General features: G+C 39.0%; 2 protein-coding genes across 4 annotated transcripts in view; one reads left to right on the forward strand and one right to left on the reverse strand.

Annotated features, from left to right (window-relative positions):
- The window catches only part of LOC126162059 (clavesin-2-like), a 247,354-nt gene extending 241,578 nt beyond the window's left edge, over positions 1-5,776 (forward strand). For all 3 annotated transcript variants that reach the window (XM_049918313.1, XM_049918311.1, XM_049918312.1), the window contains exon 9: positions 5,433-5,776. The gene's annotated coding sequence lies outside the window, so the exon portion shown is untranslated. The remainder of the gene's footprint in view (positions 1-5,432) is intronic.
- The window catches only part of LOC126162061 (retinaldehyde-binding protein 1-like), a 174,595-nt gene that overhangs the window by 21,161 nt on the left and 129,536 nt on the right, over positions 1-23,898 (reverse strand). Inside the window, exon 8 of the mRNA XM_049918315.1 lies at positions 3,206-3,329. Within this exon, the coding sequence (XP_049774272.1) occupies positions 3,277-3,329 (53 nt within the window). The 3' untranslated portion in view covers positions 3,206-3,276. The remainder of the gene's footprint in view (positions 1-3,205; positions 3,330-23,898) is intronic.

Consider the following 23,898-nt stretch of genomic DNA (forward strand, 5'->3'; position numbering starts at 1 on the left):
TGCAACAAACTGATGTTAAGGATATTGGTCTGTAATTTTGAGGACCCGTCCTTCTACCCTTCTTACATACAGGCATCACCTGCGCTTTTTTCCAGTCGCTCGGGACTTTACATTGGGCAAGAGATTCGCGATAAATGCAAGCTAAATAAAGAGCCAATGCAGTAGAGTACTCTCTGTAAACGGAATTGGAATCCCATCAGGACCTGGCATTTTATTTATTTTCAACCCATTCAGCTGCTTCACAACCCCAGGGATGTCTATCACTATGTCCTCCATACAGGAATCTGTATGAGACTCAAATGGCAGTATGTTTGTACGATCCTCCTGCGTGAAAGATTTCTCAAATGCTAAATTTAAAATTTCAGCTTTCGTTTTTCTGTCTATCGTTGCCAGGCCAGACTGATCAGTGAGTGACTGGATGGATGCCTTCGACCCACTTACTGATTTTACGTAAGACCAGAATTTCCTTGGGTTTTCAGCAAGATCTTTTGCTAAGGTATGACAGTGGTAGCGGTTGTATGCTTCACGCATCGCTCTTTTTACAGCAGCATGAATCTCTACTAACTTTTGCCTGTGCTCATTCTCCCGATCTTTCTTGTACCGTGAGTGCAACTGTCTTAGCTTCTGGAGCATTCTCTGAATTGTGCTGTTAAACCACGGTGGGTCTTTTCCATCCGTAAGCCACATTTTTGGCACATACGTGTCCAATACGTGATTTACAATGTGTTTAAAATTTGCCCATAATTCTTCCACATCCATCGTACTGGAAGTAAATGAAGCCGATTCATTACTAAGTGGGATGCTAACAACTGCTTATCTCCTCTTTCTAGTAAGAATACTCTCCTAGCCTTCTTGACTGACTTTTTAACTTTTGTAACCATAGTTGTAATGACAACATCATGATCACTAAACCCTGTCTCAACACTGACACCGTCAATGAGGTCTGGTCTGTTCGTGGCTACCAGATCCAAAATATTTCCATTACGCGTTGGCTGTCAATTTAGCTGCTCAAGACAGTTTTCGGATAATGTGTTCACACGACGGCTTGTCTGTACCACCTGTAATGAATCCATAGACATCCCAGTCTATACTAGGTAGGTTGAAGTCGCCTCCAACTAATATAGCATGATCCGGGTACTTCTGCGATACAGAGTGTAGGCTCCCTTTAAATGATTCTAGAACTGTCACGGTGGAACCTGGTGGCCGGTAATAACACCCAACAATTAACTTTATTTCTCGTCCAGATAACTTCACAATCACACTCTTCTTCGACCTCAGTAGACACAATATTTTTGTCAACTGCAATGAAGACACCACCTCCTACGGTGTCTAATCTGTCTTTCCAATATACGTTCCAACCCTCACTAAATATTTCAGAACTTCCTATCTCAGGGTTCAGCCAGGCCTCAGTCCCAAGAATAATTTGCGCGCCACATGCTTCCTGGAGGGCAGTAAATTCAGGACTTTATTCCAAACACTCTGAAAATTTACTGCTAATATCTTGATAGCTGAAGTGTCTTTACACTTACCGTGTCCTGATTTCCCTGCCTGCACGTCGACTGATGAGTGTTCATCAGGACACCTCGCACTACTTCCTAGCCTAAAAAACCCCATGTGCATGCCACAAGTACTCTGCTACCCAAGTAGCCACTTCCTTTGTGTAGTGCACACTTGACCTATATAGGGAAGTCCTACAATTCCCCACCCAATAGCGCAAATCTAGAAATCTGCAGCCAAGACCGTCACAGAGTTGATGAAGCCTCTGGTTGAGACCCTCCACTCATCTCCAAACCAAAGGACCCTGATCCACTCTGGGAATGATGCTGCAAATAGAGAGCTCTGCTTGCACCCTGCATGCTAGGCCAGCGGTCTTCACCAAATCCGCCAGCCGCCTGTATGAACTGAGGATCACCTCAGAATCCAAGCGGCAGCATCATTGGTGCCGACATGAGCAACTACTTGCAGACGAGTGCACCCCGTACGCTCTATAGCCGCAGGCAAGGCCACCTCTACATCTTGGACGAGGCCCTCAGGCAGACAAACCGAGTGCACGTTGGACTTCTTTCCAGCCCTGTATGCTGTTTCCCTTAGGGGCTCCAATGATGAATGAATGACTAGATAAAGGCTAGTGATATGGATACAGCATGGGATAATGTACTCGGTCACTGCTGAAAATGCTGCTTCTTCATGTCTTGTCTTCCTGACATTGTTAAAAAATATCTTTAATTCATTGTAATTTGAGACTTTTTTATGAAATGTGAAAATAGAATTTCATTTTCAATATGATTTTGTTTGCGTTTGAAAACAAAACATTTTCCATTCTCTCCTGTCATCACCCAATGAGCAATCTTTGTTTAGGATGACTGCACCTAGTCATTATTAAAATTAAATTGTAAATGTCTCTTGGAGTACTAGAGAGAAAGCATTGCAATTGTCATATACGTGAATAAATTAATTTTTGGCAATATAATGTAATAGGGTAGATGAAAAAATCTACTCGCCAAGTGGCAGCAGAACACACACATTAAAGAATATTATAATTGGGCAAGCTTTCAGAGCTAGTGGCTCCTTCTTCAGACAGAAACGTTGAAGTGGAAGGAAGAGGGGTGAAGGAAAAGGACTGGAGAAGTCTAGGAAAGATTTCATTCTCATCCCGTCTGGTAAGTCTCTCCTGACCTGCGGTTCTGGATCACTTTTCCAATATCTACCCCTTTTCCTAGACCTCTCAAGTCTCTTTCCTTCAGTCCTCTTCCTTCCCCAACAACCCTGGCTGAAGGAGGAGTCACTGGCTCTGAAAGCTTGCCTAATTATAATCTTATTTTATGTGTGTGTTCTGCCACCGCTTGGTGAGTAGATTTTTTATCTATCCTATTTCATTATATTGTCAAATATTGATTGTTTTCTTTGAATAAATTAATTGTAATATTAAGAAAATTTTGCATTTAGAGTGGCACAACTTGAGATAATATAACTGAAATATAAGGAAAAAACATTTCTATTTCAAATTTTCTAAGAGAATAATGCATATGCATTGATAAGACAGAAGTAGTGTCTTCCATCAGAAGACAGTATACTTCTCCAGACATGAAATAACTTTCACATCCATTTTTATGGTATTTACATATAATTTTAATAAATGCAACACAATTAATTTGCTCAAAATGGGGTAAATTGGTGATGATTATGTGTGAGAATAAATGTGGACCTTTGTTACTGTTGTATATATGAACATATTTTTTCTTGCAGCATACATAACATCCTAATTCATTTAAAAATTCAATTTTGTGTATCTTCTTGAGGTTTCTTGCCATATCCATACTTGCGCCATGCTGGAAAAAAAAAGAAGGTATTATACAGATTTTGCTTAGCCAATAGAAATTGACATTTTAAGAAAAATGATTGTCACCTGATTTATATACGAAGAACTTGTGTAAAGGCATTGTATATTTTTCTACTTGTCCTGACTAGTATTATTATTTGGTACAATATTTGAATTGAATTGAATTGAATTTTATTTGATCCTGTAAGATTACATTGTGTACAGTAAACGTAAGTGTAATATAGGACATGTTAAAAGTATTAACATTCGTTATAACTTATTTTTCTACACCTTTAGCTTACATTTTTACATAATTGATAATGAATAACAATATATACAAATTTAATGGCATAAGTATTCTGCAACACTGTAAAACTCTTTTTCAATGAGATAGTCTTTAAGTTTTTTTGGAAAGTCATTGTCAAGCACACTATCTTGCAGGTTTTTAGACAGACTTCTTAGTAGTCTGATACCAGAGTACTGGGGTCCTTTTTTTAGTACATAGGAGCAAGTTTTTATTATACAACCAAGTTAGCAATGCAGTGTAAGCATAAATGTAAACAATTTGTTGCTGCAATGTTATATTGTTGCTCAAAATTGTTTATCTGAATGTGTACACATAAGTGTTAATTCTGATGTATGTAATATGTTTTTATTTCTTCTAGTGTCCCATGTTGTTACTATGAGTCATGTCAAGAATTAACCATATTATGCGCTGCTGTATTGTTAACATTGTAAAAATACTGACTTGTTCCATATCCTTGCAACTACATTACTATCAGGATCAATTGAAATCACAATAAAATAAAGTATATTGGGAATCATATCAGCCATGTCAGCTGCATAATTTTCTGCTAGCAGTAACTCAACTCTTTCAGTCATTTATCTTGTAAAGTTTGACACTGGAAAGTGGGAAGTGGAAGTGGAATATAGACCTGTCTCCAAAAAATAATAGCTGCCAAAGAAACTGGCAAAGATGGCAATGAAGCATCACATCACAGACCTATTTCACTACATGTTATAGTTTTAAAAACTAATAAAAAGGATGTTGCTAAATTGAATCCAAGCATTAATTCATTAATTGACAAAGTAGCTCCATTCCAACAAGCCGGTTTTCAAAGGAAGCACAGATGCTGTGATCAGGCTTCTATCGAAGCAGGCTATTGGCATAAACTAAAGATTACAGTAGCTACACCACCATGACCTGCTACTTAAATCTGCAGAAATCATGTCATGTAAAGTACTGGTTAATCTAAAGTATAGCATGCTTAGCAAAAGGTGATTCCAAGTATTCCTTAGAGAAGAATGTTGTAGATGGTGAGGGCTGGTTGATGAGCTGCCACAGTGTTCTGTGCTACCATCAAGCCTTTGTAATCTTTATCCCGTGGTATGCCCAACAATAATGCTACAGAGATCCTATTTGCAGATGTCCTAGCACCTGATTATCAAGCAGGAAACCCGGAAGAGTACAAAAGAGCTTTGACCACAGGTTTATAAACAATGGGTCATTGCTTCAAGAACTGCAGATTGAAGACAAAACCATCTATAACAGAGATAAATGCTGACTATCTCAATAATTTGGAGATGAATCACAAATTAAATATGGTATTTGAGAATGTGTCTCCAGAATATGACCCATACCCAAAACACTTGGTAGTCATTTTGGACTGGGCCCATACTTTTAAGAACTACTTAGAAAATACAGCAAAAAAGTGAACATCACAACTGACATCATTAGAAAGGTAGTTGGGTCAGGATGGGGTGCAAATGCAGGTGCTCTTTGTATTGCCATATTGGCACTGGTTTACTCTACAGCACAGCACTGTGCTCCATTTCAGAAAAACAGTGCACATGTTGCACAAAAAGTTGATGTTAAGCTTTTAAATCAGGCAATGAGAATAATTAGTAACACTACTAAACTGATGCCTCTGCCATGGCTGCTTGTATTATGTAATGCTGCACATAATTAATTAGCAACTGTAAGAGAGTTCCAGAAGTCTCTTATATATGATGTGTGTCAAGAATGGAGAGAGGTTTGGCAGAAGTTTCCTCCAGAAAATTCTCACCTTATTGCTGGTTCTACAAAATGTGGAAATATATTTGGTCTTTGCAGGAAACAATGGACAACTCTCAATCAATACAGGGAATGGAAGGCATAGTGCCTGTTAGTATGATAGGGTGCAAGGATCATCTGACATGTAACTGTGGGGAGACTGTGCAAATTACACAGTACCTGGTGAAGAGTCAAAAATTTCCTGGTGGACTCAATGAACTGAATTTGATGACATGAAGATGTGTGAATTGGTTAAGAGACCTAGATGTTCAGTTATAAAATTTTTGAGTGTTAGTTGTTTATATTATGTTTGTTTTACTACAATGTATTGTTTATGTAAGTTTAACCACTTATATGTGAACATAAAATGAGCATGTAAATTATATGAATAATAATAACAAATCTGAAGCTAAACTCTTTCTCTACAGAGAATCTGTTGTGGTTACTTTGTTTTAATAAAATGACTGAGATTCCTTAGTATCCAGCTTATTATGCACTGGACAGCCACTGTCTTTCTTTAATATAACTGGCCTTTCCATTTAGGATGTGATACTCATAATGTGCTCCACACAGAACAACTCAGAAAACATTTACTAAATAGCATACATATAACTCAACTATGGTGTCCTAGCACAGGGCTGTTCAGATATACATATGATAGTACAAAAACAATGAGTCCACATCAGACAGTAAATCTGGGGAATCAACTAGCACTCAGATGCTCTTCAGCATTCAGTCAAAGTAAAGATGGTTGCCATATCTTACTTCAGAGTTACATTAATTAGTAAATAAGTGAGACTCTGCTGAAGTCTCTGCAGCAGAAGTCTCTGACTGGGCTATTGGCCTAAGTGTACATAGAGCACAGACTCTCTATGCTTTGGCACTAGGGGTAGGTGGGTACGGAGCCCAATATCCTGGCCATTTATTTACCCTCATTAACATCCACAGCACTCACCTGATAGCAAGATGACTACAACTTGGGCCATCCTGGAGCGACTCAAATGAGGAAAAACATGTTCCCCTACCTAGGACTGATTCCAAGACCTCCAGGGCGGTGTGGGGTGGGGCGTTGTGATTACTATTGTTTTTTTAGATATATAAATTGTTTAGTACACCATCTTACTCACGTGAGCCTGGCAACTAATTTTGTGGTCAGCCAGAAAGCAAAGGGAAACACAGCTACCTTAGTTTCCAGTTTGCACGGCCACATTCTGGTCCAGCCCACTGAAAGAAAAGTTTCTATCCTCCTATTTCTTTGTGGGATCAGGACTATGATTTTAAATAAAAGTATAAATTCCAATCAAAATTATATTGCGTAAAGTTTCTCACATACAACACATGGAAATTCACTATTTTCAATTGAAAGCAAGTCTTTCTATTCTAACAGCACACTTAGCATCTCAGAGGTGGCCTCTACGATACATTCCTACCAGATTGTCTTTCGCCCTGACTAAAATTACTCAATGAAAGTTTGCAATAAATGTTCAAAATAAATGCTCACCATAAAAGTAGAAATAAAGTCACCACTTGCCATGTGGAATTGTAATTCACATGGACAGCACACTAGCAGTTATTTTGGTGAATTATAAGTGATCCAGGATGGTGTACAGTGAGTTCACAACTAGTTTTTACCGCAAAATACGCACTTTGTCACAATTCATCTCTGACGTCATCTGAGGCAGAGTGCAATCTGACATTTAACAGACATGGATCTTACAGCAGCTGAATGCGAAGTGAATTTTTTTACTGCCCCACAGGCTGTATTTATATAGGTGCCGGAGCAGACGGCTGAGGGAACATCTGTTGTCTACGGCTATCTGCATGCTGCAGCAGTCTCCAATGGACTGCTATCTTGGGCACACAATCTTTAATAACATGTTTACAAATTACTTCAGAAAGTTCTTAATTTTTACTTGTATACAGTTTAGCTGCTTGAAATCACAGAAAAAGTTTCAGCTCACTAGACTGAAAACTTTGCTTTCTAGAATTTTTAGAGTGGAACTATCAGTAGATCATTACCTCTGAACCATACCTGTACTAGAACTTATATCAGCTATTATTAACAATACAACTCTTAAATGGGGTATTATTCTATCATTTGGTATATTTTATCATCCACTTTAACCAAAATTCTCTATCATTAAAATTGCACATACTTAATCTACAACAATCGGGTACACTTTAGTTACAAAATTGTTTATTACTTAATTACTCAAAAACTATAAGAGGTAGGTTAACGTGGTCTCTCAGTTATTATTTTTGGGGTGAACTGAAGCACAAAACAAATTTTCATGTTTCTAAGTCCATTATTTAGCACTTTTGATTTTTCCTAAAAACAAGGATTCTGGCATTAATTTTTGTTATATTGTTTTGGGGACCTGCACCACTTATTTATAAGCTCTAACTGCACATTCTGACAAAATTCTGGCTTTCTAGTGTCATTATTTAGCGCCACTTATTTTTCTCTTAAAACGACATTTTTATATAAACTATTAAGTCTACAACATAAAGACTTGGTATTTGAAACAAATACTAACAAACAGATAGAGGGGCTGGCCAGTACTTACCTCAGCTCAGTACAGCTGATAGATACACATAAAAAAGAACCGAAAATTTACATTCCTAGCTTTCAGAACAAATGTTCCTTCATCGGGGAGGACAGAGGGGAAAGAAAGGGAAGAAGGGAAAGGAGATTCAGTTACTCACAACCCAGGTTATCAAGCAACAGGGAAAGGAAAATAGGGAGGGTGCAAGGATGGAGGCATTCTACTGTAAGTACTGTGCCAGCTTCAAACCAAAGAGGATGCATACAGAAGTAAAGAGGTATATAGTATAAAGATAAATACAACTATGCAGGATGAAAAGATGTGTGAATGGCTAAAGAGGAAAGGGAAAGAGGAGAAGACTGAAGAGTGAATGGGAGTGAGGTTGTTTAACGTAGGTTCAGTCTAGGGGGATGGGGGGATGAAAGGATGTGTTGGAGTGCAAGTTCCCATCTCCGCAGTTCAGAGGGACTGGTGTTGGGTGGGAGAAGCCAAATGGCACATACGGTGTAGCAGGTTCCTAGGTCCCTAGAATTATGCTGGAGGGCATGCTCTGCTACTGGGTATTGGGCATCTCCTAGGCGGACAGTTCGTCTGTGTCCGTTCATGCGCTCAGCCAGTTAAGTTGTTGTCATGCCGATGTAAAAGGCTGTGCAGTGCAGGCATGTCAGTTGATAAATGACATGTGTAGTTTCACACGTAACCCTGCCTTGAATTGTGTACGTTTTACCAGTAGTGGGGCTGGCGTAGGTGGTTGTGGGGGGATGCATGGGGCAGGTTTTGCAGCGGGGTTCGTTACAGGGGTAGGAACCGCTGGGTAGAGAAGGTAGTCTGGGAATATTGTAGGGTTTAACAAGGATGGTTCGGAGGTTAGGGGGCCGACGAAAGGAAACTCTGGGTGGTGTGGGGAGAATTTTGTCAAGGGATGATCTCATTTCAGGGGTTGACTTGTTGTTGTTGTTGTTGTTGTTGTGGTCTTCAGTCCTGAGACTGGTTTGATGCAGCTCTCCATGCTACTCTATCCTGTGCAAGCTTCTTCATCTCCCAGTATCTACTGCAACCTACATCCTTTTGAATCTGCTTAGTGTACTCATCTCTTGGTCTTCCTCTACGATTTTTACCCTCCACACTGCCCTCCAATGCTAAATTTGTGATCCTTTGATGCCTCAAAACATGTCCTACCAACCGATCCCTTCTTCTAGTCAAGTTGTGCCACAAACTTCTCTTCTCCCCAATCCTATTCAATACCTCCTCATTAGTTACGTGATCTACCCACCTTATCTTCAGCATTCTTCTGTAGCACCACATTTCGAAAGCTTCTATTCTCTTCTTGTCCAAACTAGTTATCGTCCATGTTTCACTTCCATACATGGCTACACTCCATACAAATACTTTCAGAAACGACTTCCTGACGCTTAAATCTATACTCGATGTTAACAAATTCCTCTTCTTGAGAAACGCTTTCCTTGCCATTGCCAGTCTACATTTTATATCCTCTCTACTTCGACCATCATCGGTTATTTTACTCCCTAAATAGCAAAACTCCTTTACTACTTTAAGTGTCTCATTTCCTAATCTAATTCCCTCAGCCTCACCCGACTTAATTTGACTACATTCCATTATCCTCATTTTGCTTTTGTTGATGTTCATCTTATATCCTCCTTTCAAGACACTGTCCATTCTGTTCAACTGCTCTTCCAAGTCCTTTGCTGTCTCTGACAGAATTACAATGTCATCGGCGAATCTCAAAGTTTTTATTTCTTCTCCATGAATTTTAATACCTACTCCGAATTTTTCTTTTGCTTCCTTTACTGCTTGCTCAATATACAGATTGAATAACATCGGGGAGAGGCTACAACCCTGTCTTACTCCTTTCCCAACCACTGCTTCCCTTTCATGCCCCTCGACTCTTATAACTGCCATCTGGTTTCTGTATAAACTGTAAATAGCCTTTCGCTCCCTGTATTTTACCCCTGCCACCTTCAGAATTTGAAAGAGAGTATTCCAGTTAACAATGTCAAAAGCTTTCTCTAAGTCTACAAATGCTAGAAACGTAGGTTTGCCTTTTCTTAATCTTTCTTCTAAGATAAGTCGTAAGGTCAGTATTACCTCACGTGTTCCAACATTTCTACGGAATCCAAACTGATCTTCCCCGAGGTCGGCTTCTACCAGCTTTTCCATTCGTCTGTACAGAATTCGTGTTAGTATTTTGCAGCTGTGACTTATTAAACTGATAGTTCGGTAATTTTCACATCTGTCAACACATGCTTTCTTTGGGATTGGAATTATTATATTCTTCTTGAAGTCTGAGGGTATTTCGCCTGTCTCATACATCGTGCTCACCAGATGGTAGAGTTTTGTCATGACTGGCTCTCCCGAGGGCATCAGTAGTTCAAATGGAATGTTGTCTGCTCCCGGGGCCTTGTTTCGACTCAGGTCTTTCAGTGCTCTGTCAAACTCTTCACGCAGTATCTTATCTCCCATTTCGTCTTCATCTACATCCTCTTCCATTTCCATAATACTGTCCTCAAGTACATCGCCCTTGTATAAACCCTCTATATACTCCTTCCACCTTTCGGCCTTCCCTTCTTTGCTTAGAACTGGGTTTCCATCTGAGCTCTTGATATTCATACAAGTGGTTCTCTTCTCTCCAAAGGTCTCTTTAATTTTCCTGTAGGCAGTATCTATCTTACCCCTAGTGAGACAAGCCTCTACATCCTTACATTTGTCCTCTAGCCATCCCTGCTTAGCCATTTTGCACTTCCTGTCGATATCATTTTTGAGACGTTTGTATTCCTTTTTGCCTGCTTCATTTACTGCATTTTTATATTTTCTCCTTTCATCAATTAAATTCAATATTTCTTCTGTTACCCAAGGATTTCTATTAGCCCTCGTCTTTTTACCTACTTGATCCTCTGCTGCCTTCACTACTTCATCCCTCAGAGCTACCCATTCTTCTTCTACTGTATTTCTTTCCCCCATTCCTGTCAATTGTTCCCTTATGCTCTCCCTGAAACTCTCTACCACCTCTGGTTCTTTCAGTTTATCCAGGTCCCATCTCCTTAAATTCCCACCTTTTTGCAGTTTCTTCAGTTTCAATCTGCAGTTCATAACCAATAGATTGTGGTCAGAATCCACATCTGCCCCAGGAAATGTCTTACAATTTAAAACCTGGTTCCTAAATCTCTGTCTTACCATTATATAATCTATCTGATACCTTTTAGTATCTCCAGGATTCTTCCAGGTATACAACCTTCTTTTATGATTCTTGAACCAAGTGTTGGCTATGATTAAGTTATGCTCTGTGCAAAATTCTACAAGGCGGCTTCCTCTTTCATTCCTTCCCCCCAATCCATATTCACCTACTATGTTTCCTTCTCTCCCTTTTCCTACTGACGAATTCCAGTCACCCATGACTATTAAATTTTCGTCTCCCTTCACTACCTGAATAATTTCTTTTATCTCGTCATACATTTCATCTATTTCTTCATCATCTGCAGAGGCAGTTGGCATATAAACTTGTACTACTGTAGTAGGCATGGGCTTTGTGTCTATCTTAGCCACAATAATGCGTTCACTATGCTGTTTGTAGTAGCTAACCCGCACTCCTATTTTTTTATTCATTATTAAACCTACTCCTGCATTACCCCTATTTGATTTTGTATTTATAACCCTGTAATCACCTGACCAAAAGTCTTGTTCCTCCTGCCACCGAACTTCACTAATTCCCACTATATCTAACTTTAACCTATCCATTTCCCTTTTTAAATTTTCTAACCTACCTGCCCAATTAAGGGATCTGAGATTCCACGCTCCGATCCGTAGAACGCCAGTTTTCTTTCTCCTGATAACGACGTCCTCCTGAGTAGTCCCTGCCCGGAGATCCGAATGGGGGACTATTTTACCTCCGGAATATTTTACCCAAGAGGACGCCATCATCATTTAGTCATACAGTAGAGCTGCATGTCTTCGGGAAAAATTACGGCTGTAGTTTCCCCTTGCTTTCGGCCGTTCGCAGTACCAGCACAGCAAGGCCATTTTGGTTAATGTTACAAGGCCAGATCAGTCAATCATCGAGACTGTTGCCCCTGCAACTACTGAAAAGGCTGCTGCCCCTCTTCAGGAACCACATGTTTGTCTGGCCTCTCAACAGATACCCCTCCGTTGTGGTTGCACCTACGGTACGGCCATCTGTATCGCTGAGGCACGCAAGCCTCCCCACCAACGGCAAGGTCCATGGTTCATGGGGAGGGGTTGACTTGAGAAAGTCATATCCCTGGCGGAGTAATTTGTTGATGTTTTCGAGGCCAAGATAATATTGGGTGACAAGGGGGATGCTTCTGTGTGGTCTGGGGGTAGGAACATTGTTGTTGGATGGGGAGGAATGTATTGCTTGGGAAATCTGTTTGTGGACAAGGTCTGCAGGATAGTTGCGGGAGAGGAAAGCACTGGTCAGGTTATTGGTGTAATTGTTGAGGGATTCGTCACTGGAGCAGATACGTTTGCCACGAATACCTAGGCTGTAGGGAAGGGAGCGTTTGATGTGGAATGGATGGCAGCTATCAAAGTGAAGGTACTGTTGTTTGTTTGTGGGTTTGATATGGACAGAGGTGTGGATGTGAGCTTCAACAAGATGAAGGTCAACATCCAGGAAGGTGGCTTGGGTTTTGGAGAAGGACCAGGTGAAATTAAGATTCGAAAAGGAGTTGAGGTTATGGAGGAAATTAAGGAGTGTTTCTTCACCATGAGTCCAGACCACAAAGATGTCATCTATAAACCTATACCAGGCCACGGGAAGCAGCTGTTGGGTCTTCAGGAAAGCCTCCTCCATGCGGCCCATGAAGAGGTTGGCATAGGACGGAGCCATCCTGGTTCCCATGGCCATTCCCCTGATTTGTTTGTAGGTCTGGCCTTCAAAAGTGAAGTAATTATGGGTGAGGATGAAGTTGGTAAGTGTGATAAGGAAGAGGTTTTTGGAAGATCTTCGGGTGGGCGTTGGGAGAGGTAGTGCTCAAGGGCAGAGAGACCATGGGTATGTGGGATGTTTGTGTAAAGGGATGTAGCATCTATGGTGACAAGAAAGGTTTCAGGTGGGAGAGGAGTGGGAATGGATGTGAGGCATTCTAGGAAGTGGTTTGTGTCTTTGATGTAGGATGGGAGTCTGCGGGTGATAGGTTGGAGGTGCTGGTCTACCAGAGCTGAGATACGTTCGGTTGGGGCTTTGAAGCCTGCTACAATGGGACGGCCAGGATGGTTCTCTTTGTGGATTTTAGGTAATAGGTAGAAGGTAGGGGTACGTGGCTCAGGTGGAGTGAGTAAGTCTATGGAAGCCGTTGTGAGGCCTTGTGAGGGACCTTGGATTTTTAGGATTTTTTGCAGCTCAGTTTGGATGGAGGGAATGGGATCGTGGGTAACAGCTTTGTATGTTGAGGTGTTGGAGAGTTGACACAGTCCTTCTGCCACATACTCCACACGGTCAAGTAAGACAGTTGTGGAGCCTTTATCCGCCGTAGGATGACAATAGAGCGGTCTATTTTCAGCTCCTTAATGGCACGGGATTCAGCTGGGGTGATGTTGGGGGTTGTCGGAATGTTCTTCTAGAAGGACTGGGAGGCAACACTGGATGTGAGGAATTCCTGAAATATCTGCAAGGGATGGTTTTGGGGGAGGGGAGGAGGATCCCTTTGAGAAGGCAGTCGGAACTGTTCTAAACAGGGTTCAACACTGGGTCTAGTATTTGGGGGCTGTGTTTGGGTAGTGAAGTGATATTTCCAGTTGAGGTTCCGGGTGAATGAGAGGAGATCTTTAACCAGGGCAGTGTGGTTGAATTTAGGTGTGGGGCTAAAGGTTAAGCCTTTTGATAGAACAGATGTCTCTGGAGGAGAGAGGGATCTGGATGAGAGGTTTAGGACTGAATTGGGACTGGCGATATGTGGCATTTGACTGTGGTTATAGTTGAGATTTGTTCTGTGTGGGGTATGTGCTGGGATGGGGAGATTGAGTAGGGTGGCTAGGCTAGGTTTTTTGGCTATGAGGGGGGTTTGTTGAAGGTTCTGTTGTGGTTGGTGTTTGTGAGGGATAGGGAGAGGGACCCCACTTCTTAGGTGTTGCACTAGCACTGTGGATAGTTTTTTCAGGTGGTGTGTGGCATGGAACTCAAGTTTGCAGCTGGCTTCTAGGATGATGTTCCTGAGTGTGTTCTCCAAGCAAGGGTTTGAGAGGTGGAGGACTTTGAAGAGAGATAGGAGCTGTTGGGAGTGGTGGTTACATGAAGTAGTGTAGAGATTCAGGACAAGTTGGGTAAGGGCTAAGGATTGAAGTTTCTGGAAGTCCAGGAGAGACTGGTGGAAGGAGGAATTGCACCCGGAGATGGGAACTTTTAAGGTAAGTCCTTTAGGGGTAATTCCAAAGGTTAAGCAGGACCGGACGAAAAGTATGTGGGATTGCAGTTTGGCTACGGTGAATGCATGTTTCCGGAATGAACGTAAATAATGTGATATAGGATTAGGGTACATAGTGGGTAACTGGTGGGTAGGGAAATTAAATAACTTAAATTGAAATAGTAATCATAAGAAGGAATAAAACACGGAGGGAAGGACGAGAAAGAAAGAAATTGTGTTGGTAATGTTCAATACCAAAGGAAGACCACTAAATAAGAAAAATACGGAAAAAGTTGACCAGACCAAGCAAGTATGTCCAGATCAGGGGAAAAGAACACACGTTGCTCAAAAACAGAGATAGCGAGTGGCGAAAAAAGATCGCACGTGGCGCAAAAGCAATCGCGCGTGCCTCAAAAAAGGATCACGCGTGCCGCAAAAAAGATCGCGGGTGGCGCAGAAATGTCCCAAAAAAATTTTCTTGTGGCAGAGAAAGATAGCCAATGGCACAAAAATATCGCCTGCAACAAGAGATCGACGGAAATGGATGATAATGGTAGGTGTGGAAGAGATTGTTGGCTGTGAAACAGCGAATAACGAACGTTAAAACTATGAAATGTTGAATAAATAAATCAATAAATAAAAAAGAGAAGAGGACTATAAATGGAACAAGATAATAGGAGGAAGATGAAACTAGCACAGTTGGTGACGAAAATATTTATTTATGTATATATAAAACACTGAAGAAGAGAAGGTGTTAAGATGACAGACGTAAGTGATAGCTAACAAAAGGGACAAAACAATGAAGGATGTGGACCATATAGGTGATCTAAATGATTAATGGAAAATCTCATATAAAGATGTGAAACAAATACTAACAAAGAGATAGAGGGGCTGGCCAGTACTTACCTCAGCTCAGTACAGCTGATAGATACACATAAAACAGAACCGAAAACTTATGTTCCTAGCTTTCGGAACAAATGTTCCTTCGTCGGGGAGGAGAGAGGGGAAAGAAAGGGAAGAAGGGAAAGGAGATTCAGTTACTCACAACCCAGGTTATCAAGCAACAGGGAAAGGAAAATAGGGAGGGTAGCAAGGATGGAGGCATGGTTGTCAGAGGGAAGCCAAAGATATTCTACTGTAAGTACTGTGCCAGCTTCAAACCAAAGAGGATGCATACAGAAGTAAAGAGGTATATAGCATAAAGATAAACACAACTATGTAGGATGAAAAGATGCGTGAGTAGTGAAGTACCTTAACAAGAACGGAATACTGGGGCAACTAGAATGTGAAGAACTGTGCACACTGGTAACAAAAAAGCTTTCAAAGTAGGCATTCTGTTTGAAGATATACAAATCACACAAGAACCTGAATTCCGGCCTGAAAATGTAAAAGTTCATTGATTTCGTTTCCCAAGAAGATCAATGGAAGAGTGAGCAGTTTCCACCAAACCAGGCAGAAAACCAGAACAACAAGGAATAAAAGCCATCTTGTGGAATACAGAGGGAATAAAAAGTGCTCTTAATCTAACACCAACAGACATTCTGCAAAACTCAGATCTTGCAATTTTAACAGAAAGCTTCCTGATAGACAACTGGCGACCTAAAGATTCCTTCAATTTTCACCTAGTAGCAAAGAAGGTAGAAAGAGGATCACCCATGGGAGGAACATCTATGCTACTGAAACCCTGGATGACCCCCACCTAAGAAAATCGGAAAACAAGAAAATAGGATGCTATTAAAAGCATCAAACATAAATATAATTGCACCCTGTTTCCAATTACATATAAATGCAGTAGAAGTAATCATCAAACAATGTAATAGCAAACCCACCATTATTGCAGGAGAACTATTAAACAAGACTAGTCATTGAAACCCTAGTAGAAGATGGTTTCATCCTACTGAACAACAGACAAATACCTACATATATATGACGTAACGGAAAAAGCACCTTTGATATCACATTAACAAGAGGAATAATAAAAGGAAGTATTCAACCAATATGGCATGACTACATCATGCCTATATGAAAGCACAGTAAAATGAAGGTAAAAATAAATAACATTGTCTCTCCAGCGAGAAAGACCCACCAAATCACACAAAGAAAAATTGATAAAGAAAACATAACAAACCAACAAGAACAAATAACAAAAACAGAAGCATTAATAGCTGAAGGAGACTTTGAAAAGCAACACACAAAATAGAAGACATCCTAAAAAATTCAGTGGTACAAACAAACCAAAAAACAAGGATGGCAAAAATATAGTTCAATGCTGAATACTAAAGCAAAAGGAACACTGTTCTAAGAACACTCCACAGATTAAGAAACCAGCATGATGAGGAAACATGCAAACTATACACAGAAGAGAGGAAAACATACAAAAAAACGAATAGAACAGAAGAAAAACAAATACATAGAAAGAGAGACAAAAAGAGAAGTGGATCAAGCAGTGAAAGATCCATACATAGCAGTAAGACCAAGAAGATGACTCAGACACCAAATATAGATGTGAAAGGACGGGAAGACCAGTAAGATACTGAACAAACGAGGAAACCAAATACCCCCAAAGCAAGAGAAACAATCTATAGCAACCCCTAAATGAAGAAGATGTAAAATAAATAATAAAAACACTGAAGAACAAGAAAGCAGCGAGACTCACTAATTTATATAATGAACATATACAGGATGCAAACGATTCTCTCAAACACATATGGATCAAAGTTTTCAACAAATGTCTGGAACTTGGAAGAATTCTGACACAATGGAGACACTCGATAATAAAAATTCTCTACAAAGTTAGAGGAGACTCAGTGGACAAAAACAAGTACAGAGGCATAGCCCTAGAAAATACTCAGTTTAAGATGTTTTCAAAGATAATTACACAAAATCAAAGCCTGCATGGACAGTCACCCCCCCCCCCCCCCCCCCCAGAACCAGAAATGAACTTCAGATCTGGAAGATCCACACTTACAGCAGTCAGGCTTTTTCTCAACATCGATGAAGCGCTACAAAAGAAACAAATGTTCTACACAGTGCTCATAGGCTTTATGAAAGCCTGTGACCTACTGGAAAGGGATCTCATAGTCCAAAAACTGGAAAACACAATGTGAGAAGATAGTGTATGGGCAAGAATAATCAAGTCAATTTATTTATTTATTTATTCTTTGCCCATGGGCTCCAGCTGAAAATCCAGCTGAGAATATTGGGTGTGTCATACAATAGGTTATTAACATCAAACTTGATTTCATTATATATAAATGAAACAAATGATTAAACAGAAATAGTCCATAATCATACAAAGGTATTACATGTTTCACATTATATGTACACACAAATCCAAACAACATACATGATAATTTTAAAAGATACATTTCAGTAATGATATAACATATTAAACACCATCTTAGTATTCACTCAAACTGTATATACATTTCTCTGTGAGATATAGTTTCAAATGATTTTTAAAACATTTTAGGTCTGTTTCTTTTTTAATGATTTTGGGGAGTTTATTAAAAAACCTTTTGCCTGCTTCTTCTGGGGCAGTCATAGACAGTTTTAGATTTCTGTTTATCATGTAGTAATTTTCATTTCCTCTTGTACAGTGTTTGTGTACATCTTTATTTAGGAGGTGTTTACCATTTGACCTTACCGCCAGTATGCTTTGGTATATGTACAGTGAATATACTGTCATAATATTATAGTATACAAAAGCTTGCCTACAGGTCTGTCTTGGTGGTATTTTTGCAATGCATCTCACTGCCCTTTTCTGAATTGTGAATATTCTTTTTAGGTAGCCAGCTTGTGCACTTCCCCATATATGAACTGAATAAGACAAATGTGGGAAGACAAGTCCATAATACATTGATCTGAGGACTTTATCATCCACAGTCTTAGCTGTTTTATGCATCATGAAGATCTGTTTGTTTATCTTTTTACACAGTGCATCGATGTGCTCCCCCCATGCCAAATGTTTGTCTATTATAGTACCTAGAAAATTTGTGCTAGTTACTTCTTTAATAGTCTTTCCATTTATATTAACATTTATATTATAATGTTCACTATGCTTGGTCTGAAATACTACATTCATTGTTTTAGACTGATTCATAAACAGGTTGTTTTGTGTTAAATATTTATTTGCATTTTCGATAATCAGGAATGCTTCCTTCTCAAGCTCCTCCTTTGTGTCAGCTGTGCAAATGATTGTTGTGTCATCAGCATACATTATAAGTTTCTGATTTATATAGCTAAGGAAGTCATTTACGTAGAGTATAAATAGTATTGGCCAAGCACAGACCCTTGCGGCACACCGTGTTTAACTGTTTGTAATTCTGATCTGTAGTTTGTTATATTTCCCCCACTAGTATGTCTGATTTCTGTACATTGTTTCCTATTTGTAATGTATGATTTAAGTATGTCATAGCATTTTCCTCTAATTCCATACTGATATAATTTCATCATTAATTTTGAGTGGTTCACACAATCAAATGCCTTAGATAGGTCCATAAAACTCCCACAAGTCTTTTGTTGCCTGTCAAGTAAATTAAGAATGTGCTCAATTATATCTGTTGATGCTGTTTTTGTTGACTTCCCTTCTGTGAAACCATGTTGTGATGAATGCAGTATACTGTACTTTGTTGTAAAACTTACAATTCTATTCTTTATTATCATTTCATAGATTTTAGCAAATCTTGAGATCAATGATATTGGCCTGTAATTTTCTAATTCATCCCTGTTCCCTTTCTTAAATATTGGCTTCACTTTACTTACTTTCAGTGAATCTGGAAATATACCTTCTTCTATCGCAGCATTCAGCATGTGTGTCAATGGTTTTAATATACATTCTCTGCATTCCTTTATGAGATGTGATGTGACACCATCCAAGCCAGATGAATGTTTAATTTTAAGTTGTTTTATTAGGTTTGACACTTCTGCATCTGTTGTAGGTATGAAAACCATAGTATGATTTGTATGTGGGGGGTTTAACAATTTACTTGCTGCATTTGTTTTATTTTGACTTATTAATTCGTCTGCTACAGTAATATATTATCTGTTAAAAGTATTGGCTACTTCTAGAGGGTTTGTGTTGCTTTTCCCACTCATCAGTGGGCAGATGTCCTCCGCCCGATTTGTTACTTTTCCTCTCTCTTCATTAATGAATGACCATAAACCTATTGAGTGGTTCTTTCCCTTCTCTATAGACATCCAGATGAATGATGCTTTAGTTTTTCTGATAAAACTACAGTACTCTTTCTTTTTTATTTTATACAGTGTGTTGTAGGCCTCAGTATTTTTTTGTTTGGAGAGGTCATAATACACTCTCAGATTATTTCTGGCATGGATTACTTATCCAGTCACCCAGCTTTTCTTTTTTTGTTGCTGTCTGACAAGCCTTTTACTAACAGGACATGTAACATCATAATAATAACTGAATAAAGAAAAAAACTAGTTCCATTTGGTGTTTGAATCTTTAGCTGCATATATTGTTTCCCAGTTTTCTGCCTCTAACATCTTTTTTAGCAGATTTATGTTATGTGGGTAGTTCTGTCTTCTCATCTCCCATATCTTCTGCACTGAATCACTAGTCTTTATATTTATGTCTATCATGATTGCAAAATGGTCTGCTAATGTGGAGTTCATTACCTGTGTGTCACAATAGCATGTAGGAATATTTGTTATTACATGATCAATTATAGTTTCACTATGCTTTGTTACTCTGGTTGGTTTATCTATTTTTATTTTTAGGTTGTATATGCACAATATGTCCAATAGGGTCTTAGTATTGTCTGTATTTTTACTTGTGTCTATGTTCAGATCTCCTATAATTATCAAATAAGCATATGTTTTTGAGAGGTGTTGGATTATATCTTCCAGCTGTTCAAAGAAGGTTTTGATTATACCATTTGGTGATCGATACAAACCTAATATACAACATAAATTCCCAGAAATTTTAGTTTCCAGTGCTGTAGCTTCAAAGCTCAATTCTATAGCATATTTTGTTGTATTTATGGCTTTAGTTGATTTATAGTTACAAAAAATGGCAACCCCACCACCTTTATATGAAGTTCTGCAAAAACTGGCTACTTTCACATAATTCTTCAAGTTGTACATTCCTATGTGATTTTCTTTTAGCCCACGTTCTGTAACTACTAGAATTTTTGGCCTATACTCCTGTAATATTACCTCTAGTTCCTCTGTTTTATTGTTTATGTATTGAACATTTTGGTGAAGTATTCTAATAGTTGGCTTTAAATGTAATAGTTCCCCTTCCTGTAATATACTAAGCTCTTCACTTGCTCCCTTTGCTTCTGGTACTATGCAATGTTTTTTTTCAGTTTGTGTCATTAAACCTGGATCATATCTTTGTCCGGTGTTTATGTCCCTCTCACTATTGTCACACTGGTATTTAAGATGGACAGTTTTACTTACATCTTTTTCCATGTTCTCTTTCTGCTTACTCGGTACCATAAAAAATCCTCACTTAGTGTAGCAGGTCTCCTAGTTCTCAGGCATCTGTCTCGATTGGAAGCTGCTTCTGCTGTTGATCTCCCAGGCCTCAGGTACCTCTTCTGTGTGTTTGCTGTTGCTGGTGGCTCCTGCGCTCCCCGACTTGGTGACTGCCCTTCTTTGTTAGCTGCTGCGGCTAATGAACCTTGTATGTTTTCCTCACATGCATTTTCATTGCCTTGAGGTAGTATTATGGGGTCTGCTGTTCTGGATGCTGTTGCTGATGACGACAGCTCTGCTGATGATTGTGGTGATTCTGCTGCTATTGGTTTATCTGACATTGCTGCTGAGAATATCTGAGCCTTTGCTGCTGCTACTGGTGTTTGTTGTAGCCCTACTGCAGATAATGATGGTTCCACTGTTACAGACAACTCTTGTTTTGGCGGAATTGGGATTGGAGACACTTCCATTACAGATGACTCATTAACAAATTTAAGTATTTCGGCACTAATAATCTTTTTTCCCTTTTACGTTCATGTGGAGACCATGTCTTGTGAAGTGCTCTCTGTGAACACTGTTTATCTCTACGAAAGTCGTATTCTGGAAACCTCTACATATTTTCTCAAATAGCCTGTTTGATGTAACAATCTCGATGTTTACGCACAAGTTTTCCATCAGATCGTGTCTCCTGGGGATACTAACAATGTAGAAATGCACTCGAGGCATCCTTTTGACTGTTTCCTTTAGGATTCTCGTTGCACGCAAAGTTTCATTACAGTAAACATCATTTGCACCTCCTATTATGATGCAGCTGTCACCGGTCGTTAATATATTGTCACTGTTTTTCAGAATTTCGCGTAATGGCGCGCCTGGTTTGATGATGCCTGTTAGATTAAGGTTTGGGAGATTTCTTCTCATAATTTCCGTAATTCCTCTCCCATGACTATCTGCAAAAATATATGTCTGTTGCTTGTGTCCTTGCTTATGCATAATGTGGTTGTTTACTTTTTTTCTTCACGAATATTTACCTTGTGTTTTTCTCCGTTTAATCCACTTGTATATTTTTGTGTGGATAGTTTGTTCATATTTTTATCCATAGATGCACTATTAACACTTTCTTTTCTTGCGTTTGATTCACTTGTGCCTTTTTGAGTGCTCAGTTCGTTCATATATCTAGTTACAGTCGTACTGTTTACACTTTGTACATTTGGTTGTGCAGACCTACGAATTTTATGGCTAGCATTAATGAGATCTTGTTGCCTTGACGATTCAGACAGTTCCCGTATGGTTAGTACCAAATTTTCCATTGTTTTTATATATTTTTTTATAATGTCAAGTTCTTTTTGAAGTTCGTCATGCACGCTGTCTTCTATTCCCGCGTAGTACTTTCCACTAGCGATCTCGCGGCCATTACACTCTATGTCACATTTACACTGTGTTTGTAAATCTTCTTGAGCAAAGCAGTGTGAATGGCACCATTTATGTTTAAACACGCATATTCTAATTCCATTTAGCACTGTTTTGTCACAAACAATACACTTGATTGAAATTAAGTCCTCAAAAACTGCAGAGCGTTTTAAAGTTAGGTGTACACTTGCTGCCATCTTGCTCAAATACAACTTAATCACAATATCAGACAACCTCTCTTTTTCGAACCTCATTTTGCAATTGAATGGAATCTTACAGGGTGACCCAATGAGCCCTTTGCTGTACATTCTTGCCACTCTAGAAGTACTGCAAATTGGAGAAAATGAAGAAGATGCATACATATAAGAATATGCTGACGACATAGCTGTACGATCAACAGATATACCGAAGCTGCAGAAAACCATTAAGAAAATAGATAAATGGTGCAGTGAACACAGACTACACATAAATATAACAAAGACCAAAATGGTGATTTTCGGAAAAGGAGGCAAAACACCCAAGAATGCATAAATCAACATCAGAGGACAAAAAATAAAAATCTCATCAGACTTTAAATACCTAGGGCTGACATTGCAACCAACAGCCCTTCACAAATCTTACAATGGAACATGCAGCCCAATCAATAATAGTAATACAGGACATCAAAAAGATCCACCTACTCAAGTCTAGAAATGGCAATGAAATTATTCAACGCAAAAATCTTGCCAGTCCTGGCCTACAGGATGGAGGTCATATGGGACCACCTGACAGAAAACAAATCTAGAAATACTGGAAAAAGTAAAATTGACTTATCTAAAAAGAGGACTAGGTCTTTCAAAGACAACAAGATCTAGACTAGTTTACCTGCCAGTGAGAGAGATATTCCTAATTGAAGACATCAAACTTTGATGTGTGATGCCACACACCAAGGCTTCCAGAAATCAAGTGAAGATCATGGAGGATAAATGAGAAAAAGTATGGCTGGAATTCTGTGGCACCAAAGGAATGACAAACCACTCATGGACAGTGCCAGACTTTGAAATGCAACATGTCATAACTAGATTAGCTATTCACGGCTTTCATCATCTAATTTGCAAAAACAAAAATTATCATGAGCCAACCACAACATGTGTCTGTGAACTGTGTAACAAAGCCTGTGAATGATATCACATAGAACTGTGCAGTAAAAGAGTGAAAACTATAAATGAATATGTAAAAATGTAAAATGTTAAGCAAAGTAACTGTATGTGGCTATTTGGCTGCAATTTTATTAAATAAATCTTTAAGTAAATATGAAGATGTGAAGTGTATCTATTTTTGATCAAAGAAATCCTTTGGCAATGTACAAGAATATTATATTTTCAGCAACCTGAGAGAAGAGTCAATTTAATACTAATAATATGTGACTGATGCCAAAGAATCTAAAGTCCCTGCTAGCCTTCAAAGATGGGCCATCCATAGTTATTTTAGCAATTTATGGTGAAGTGGGTACTATACAGGTTTACATGGTCCTCTGTCATCAGGGTCGAGATCAACAGGAATTTTTTCCAAAGTCAAGGTGATAATAGAATGTTGATAAATTTTTTAAGTTTATTCCCTCTGAAAAATACCAATATCAGTACAGCTTTGAAGAAATTTCAAAACACAATCAACTTTTACAAAATTTTAATGGGTAACAAACCACAATTCACATTAAAATTATGGAAATAGTTCCTAGAAACTACTGATATGCATCTGAATGTTGTAAATACCAGT

The sequence above is a fragment of the Schistocerca cancellata genome, chromosome 2, assembly GCF_023864275.1.
Source record: "Schistocerca cancellata isolate TAMUIC-IGC-003103 chromosome 2, iqSchCanc2.1, whole genome shotgun sequence".
Lineage (NCBI taxonomy): Eukaryota > Metazoa > Arthropoda > Insecta > Orthoptera > Acrididae > Schistocerca > Schistocerca cancellata.